The sequence below is a fragment of the Neltuma alba genome, unplaced genomic scaffold, assembly GCF_004799145.2.
Source record: "Neltuma alba isolate B1F8T4 unplaced genomic scaffold, ASM479914v2 tig00012226_pilon, whole genome shotgun sequence".
NCBI lineage: Eukaryota > Viridiplantae > Streptophyta > Magnoliopsida > Fabales > Fabaceae > Neltuma > Neltuma alba.
The window spans coordinates 22,098-28,097 of NW_021636757.1; the positions used below are offsets into that span (position 1 = coordinate 22,098).

At 37.9% G+C, this 6,000-nt stretch overlaps 1 protein-coding gene across 1 annotated transcript; it reads left to right on the top strand.

Moving 5' to 3' along the window:
- The first annotated feature begins 3,269 nt into the window (after positions 1-3,269).
- Positions 3,270-5,544, top strand: LOC114725106 (WAT1-related protein At5g07050). The gene is made up of 7 exons (XM_028911567.1): positions 3,270-3,549; positions 3,658-3,720; positions 3,820-3,936; positions 4,030-4,282; positions 4,383-4,541; positions 4,625-4,776; positions 5,044-5,544. Exons 1-7 carry the CDS (start codon positions 3,344-3,346, stop codon positions 5,279-5,281), a joined length of 1,188 nt encoding a protein of 395 aa, XP_028767400.1. The 5' UTR covers positions 3,270-3,343; the 3' UTR covers positions 5,282-5,544.
- Positions 5,545-6,000: the final 456 nt, after the last annotated feature.

Consider the following 6,000-nt stretch of genomic DNA (forward strand, 5'->3'; position numbering starts at 1 on the left):
TCCTCACTGCCTCAGCAAAGTCCAACATTACAGCCTCATAAACCACTTGCTCTTATGTTGTAGCTTGTAAAGGATATAGTACCCTACCCAATTGCTCTTGTCACCTCTTTTTACCTTTATAACTATTTGGTATTGCGTGAATTTCATAAACTTACAAGGATTATAAAACGGAAAAGAGGAACATTCCAATGATGTCCTTGTGAAAGAAACTGATGATATGATGAGACCATTCCAAGTTGGTCACCGAAATATATATATGTTGGACGTCGACGCAGTTATATATAATATTTATTGTCGTATTTGGAGACAAACATTGTGATGATTGGTTGGTGATTAGTGATTAGATCCCCATTTATGCATGCTTACCACTTTCCCTGAATCACTTTTCTCAGGGACTGTTTTTGACCTTGGCTGACATTAGCCATTAAGACTGCTTCTTCTCCATTTTGCATTTGTAGGCCCTAACTGAGTAATATGGATGGGGCTTTGAATCGCTAAAATGTGTGTATTTGGGGTGACCAAAACCTTTGTTAGCTTTGTCTCTTCGTGAAATTTGTGGCTTACGATTCTTTATCCTTCGTTTCGGATATTTGTGTGGGAGGAAATGATTAAAGCTGAGAAACATTATAATTTGCTTTAATTTGTGCTTTCTATTAATTGGTGGCAAATTGAGAAATAGAAAGAATTCCCTGTTTATTTCGTTATTGGGATACAAGCAGACTGAATTTTCTGTGGCTAACAAGGACAAATAATAATGCGTTGTGTTCACTGCGTCCGCATTAATGATTATTTGTCATCAGATAGCCAGGTCAATGTCATATATATGTACTAGATACATCATTTCATATTATTGGCAGTTTTTAGTTAGTTTATATATTGCCATAGTAAATGATATCAGTGTTGAATGGATTAACCATTTGGTGCACTAATATTATTTAACAAAAAAGAAGCATACAGCTATATGTTCCTCACTGTCAAATGATTAGTTGCTATCGAAATATTTTTCGTTAATTGCGCAGAGTTTTTGCTAAATATAATACAAAAAAATTAACTACTTTGGATCAGTTACATCCCATACCGCAAAAAAGGATCGGATACCAAGATTTTAAAACGTACAAGCAACTAGGAGTTTACTTTCTGGACAATTTTAGTGGGAATAGCTTATATATCATTGTCATGCACTGCAAAAATTAAAGCCTAAGTTATGGACCCCAAATTGCCATTTGGACACCACAAATTAATGTACGTAATTCCACACTTGATTCCCGCCGGGACGCGATGATCCATTAGTTACGAAACCGAAACCGTGGCTACGACTGATTCAAAATCATCAGTTTTAAGTAATTTTTGCATATATACGACCTAGGTTGATGCCTGAAACTTCAGTTAATAATTAATAAACACATATAGATATACTCCATGGGAACCCATACTGGAGCTTCTCTTGTATTTTTTTTCCCCCCCTTTGTTAGGAGATTCTGCGGTCTGCGGAGACAAGTGGTAGTGACCACTCAAATCAGTGCACTTCGGACGTTTTTTGTGGAAAATCTGTTCCACATATATGTGGCCCTCTTCCCCCTTGTTCATTTGTTTGCTAGATTTTTGCTTATCATCTTCTCCTTTCTTTTTCGTCATTTCTCTATATATGGTTCATTAGTCTTTTTGTCGTAGCATGTTTTATTGGAATTCTGCCATATATGATTAGCTTTTATAATATGATACGCATGCGATCATCAATATAATCAACTATAAAATATAAAAGTCATATCAATAATATTAAAAGGCAGTGCGTCACAAACTGTGATTAACAAAACTCTTATTTTTGAGAGAGAGTGAGAGAGATGCGGAGAAAAATTGGGGTTGATGCTTTAATTTTTGTTTATTGTGGCGTAGGAGATAGATTAATCTTTTGCTGTATCAGCCAGCAGTGGGGAAGTGAAACAAATTAGGACGAACCTTTCTTTCTATCTATGTGAAATGTGATTAATCAATAGACACTAATGTTAAGAGCGATGGAGACTGCATCAACCATAATGCGTCATCTTTCAATTGAAAATATGGGAAAGAAAAATTCAAAAAAAAAAAAGATTAAAAATTATATTAAAGAAACAAATAAAAGTAAACTGAAAGGTGGTCGGCAGGAGAGCACGACACAGAGGATTCGCACAAATGATATAACATTATGAAAAGGAAAATTCCCAACCAAAACTTTTGCATTTTCCAATGAAATTAAAATGCGCATCGCATATCTCAGACGTTTATATTGAGCCAAATAAATCTGATATATATAGAGTGATGACAATAATTCAAACTCTACTACTGCATGCATCCTCCAACGTACTGTCCTAGTGATGATTGATGACTCGTCAACTTGAATCGAATTTATGACCAAATTGGCAACCTCCCATGTATGTTGTCTTGTCAAGAAGCAACTGATCATGGTAGAAAATCTACCAAATATTGTGCGAGTTGACCTCGTAATCCAACGCTATATATATATATATATATATATATATATATATATATATAAATTTTACCTCATGCAGGTTTGGCGTGGTTTTAAAAGAATGTTATGTGATAAATCTTAAAAGAGTTGTTAAGATTAAAAGCAGAATGAAAATGGAAGAAGATGGTCCAAGAAAATGAAAAAGAGAGAAAGGAATTGATGATGAGGAGTAAACAAGAATGAAAGAGGTGTCCAAGTCGGGACACTGTTCCGGTGGATGAGGGTATGGAAGAAGTTCGCCGCGTCGTGAAAATGCTTACAATAATAGTATGGTGACGCTGTCCCCACTTCCCACTAATATCGTTGTCGTCACCGTTCACCATTCTTTCTTTTATTTCTTCGGGACCCACCCACCTTCAATCCTCATCTTCATTAATTGTTCACGTCTCAAACTCATTTTTCCTTCCTCCATCCATCTACCATCCATGTATAACTCTAATACATGCATAATAATGCAGAGTTTAATCTCCTTTTTTGTACTGGAGATAAAACGTAGATCCTCCAATCAGTCGAGTTGCTACATGGTACATACATAATAGTTGCATTTAAACTATAAAAATTAGACCACACAGTCTAAAATTGAAAAGCGTTTGTTTTGAGTACCAATTTAAAATGAGAATGATCTTACATGTTAAATTGTCGGGTTACTTTAACATGAACCAGTAGTGGAAGAAGTCACGTGTAAAGGTGAGATCAGCAAAGCTCTCGCACGCTTGCCCAGGAAGGCCTATAAATACGAGGGAAGGCCTGCGTTTTACACTTAGGAGGCGACACAAACAAGTTCAAGTGTGTGTAACTCCTCTGTGGTTCAGGAATCCATCAAAGAAGAAGAGAGAGATGGAAGGGAGTGGATGTTGTTGTAGGAGTTTTCTTCAGAGATGTAAGCCTTACATTGCTATGGTTTCCCTTCAATTTGGGTATGCTGGGATGAACATAATCACTAAGGTCTCTCTCAACAGAGGGATGAGCCATTACGTGCTCGTGGTTTATCGTCATGCCTTCGCCACAGCAGCCATTGCCCCTTTCGCTCTTGTTCTCGAAAGGTGTATTTACTATCCTTTTCATGTTCAGAACTGGAACTTTAATTTTTATCCTTTTTCTTGAATCCATATTCTTATCATCTTCTTCCTACTTCTTCTTGTGGTCTGCAGAAAAGTGAGGCCAAAGATGACGTTTCTCATGTTCATGCAAATTTTCGTGCTGGGTCTGCTCGGGTTAGTAATTTTGTCGATCCCCTCCTGAACTTGAAGGTATTTGTGTTCATCATACTGAAAACGAGTGTTTCTAAATGTTGGCTTCCTCTGTTTCTGCAGGCCCGTGATTGATCAAAACTTGTACTACGCGGGATTGAAATTTACTTCCCCAACGTACTCATGTGCTCTCAGCAACATGCTCCCTGCAATGACATTTGTGATGGCTGTTCTTTGCAGGTAGTTATTTCCCTACAGAAACAGTTGAACAAATATACTTTCTTCTTCTGCTTTCTTGTTCATCTGATCTGACAATGGCGTTGGATAAACTAGGATGGAGAAGGTGGACCTGCGAAAAGTCCGATGCATAGCGAAAGTGATAGGAACCATAGTAACAATTGCCGGGGCCATGTTGATGACGTTGTACAAAGGTCAAGTCATCAACTTTTTCTGGACTCAGTACATGCATCGTCCTAGAGATTATGCCTCAGTTAGCCCCTCTGATTCAGCCGAAAAAGATTGGCTTAAGGGTTCTATTCTGCTCATAATTGCTACCCTTGCTTGGGCTTCTTTCTTCATCCTTCAGGTAACCAAAACACGACAACTCAAACCTATTCATACTCGCTTTTGTATTGCATAAAGCACTTGAAATTGAAGTCCTTTTGCGTTTTCTGATATATATACAGGCAGTGGCGTTAAGGAAATACTCTGCTCAGCTCTCCCTCACGGCACTAGTGTGTTTTATGGGTACACTTCAGTCAATTGCAGTTACCTTTGTGATGGAACACAAGCCCTCGGCTTGGAGTATTGGCTGGGACATGAATCTATTTGCTGCAGCCTATGCAGTAAGTCTGTGTGTGTGTGCGCGCTAATTTTCTGGGATTGGATTAAGAGAGTGGAATTAATACAAGCGATGTTTGGTGAACAGGGAATAATATCATCAGGCATTGCCTACTATGTTCAAGGGATTGTCATGCAGAAAAAAGGGCCTGTTTTTGTTACTGCTTTCAGCCCATTGATGATGATCATCGTTGCGGTCATGGGATCTTTCATCCTCGCTGAAAAAATCTACCTTGGAGGGTAAATCTACATCTCTCTAAATCAATCTTTATAATTCAGCAGAAACTTCACTTTCATGCGTTTTCTCACCACGTGCCCTGTCCTCTATCAGAGTGATGATATTTTCTATCATTGATCACTTAATTTACAGTTTTGTCTCTCTTCCTCATCACAAACAATAACGCTTTTTATCTTTCTCTAAAGCATCGTAATCACTAAGTTAATTTCTAACCTGTTGAATAATTTTATAGCGACTAACGTAAATTTATGTTCTTGTGGACATTACAGTGTGATTGGATCGATACTGATCGTAGCGGGCCTGTACTCGGTTCTATGGGGGAAACACAAGGAGAACCGAGAGAAAGAAGCGGAGATATTAATGCCAGAAACAACCAAAGGATGCACACAAAACGGAAGAATGCAAACTGTTCTGGAAGTTGTTGAAGAAAATGACATAGAGATGCAGGAGGATGGAGCTAGAAAAGAATCTGTTCCTGCGGTAGCAATTAGTGTTCCGAAAGATTGAACCACTAGAGGCTAAACAGAAAACAACGTACAATAACTGCTATGCGAGGGGTTTTTGTACATCACCCCTGGAATTTTTACTTGCAACTTTTGTACTGAAACGAGGTTTAAACTTTTCTGTTTTTTGGGGGATTGAGTTTTGGTCAAGAGACTAGTATGAGATAAATCAACTTTGTATCCGTGATGTAACTGGTGACAAATTGTAATCTTTGTTCAAATGAGAATCAAGAGATTGCAGAAGCACTCACTCTGCCTTCCCTGGCAGAGTCTGAAGGGTCTAATCATTCCAGGAAAAATTCTCATTTTCAGGATCTGATACTTAAACCACCTAGTTGATTCATTTCACTTCATTGGTACTTGAACAAATAAGCTTATCCATCGTACAAGGCATGATTTTCCGACTTCCCGACTACCACATGAGCTGGGGATCTTTTTCAATGGGATTTACCGTTATGTCTTTTTTATTTATCAGATGCACAGTTACACAGCTAAAAGGAACCTGTCCCTAACGCTTGTTGCTAGCAGAGCAAGTATTAAAGCATAAACTATAGTAAGTACTTCTGTTAGTGTTTTTTGAACCTAAAAGTATACTTTGGTCTTGACGAGTTCTCGAGACCCAACTCGTTTAAACTTTTCCTATTTCACCAAAAGACAAAAAAGCATGAGCTATCCACTAACCTATGAAATGATTCTTGCTGGTTGTATTAACCACTTAGATTT

Bases quoted from the DNA above. Each gene is read 5' to 3' on its own strand.
- LOC114725106 (XM_028911567.1), top strand. From the start codon at position 3,344: ATGGAAGGGAGTGGATGTTGTTGTAGGAGTTTTCTTCAGAGATGTAAG. The intron at 3,550-3,657 runs GTGTATTTACTA...TGTGGTCTGCAG, and splicing joins TTCGCTCTTGTTCTCGAAAG to AAAAGTGAGGCCAAAGATGA. The intron at 4,777-5,043 runs GTAAATCTACAT...TGGACATTACAG, and splicing joins GAAAAAATCTACCTTGGAGG to TGTGATTGGATCGATACTGA.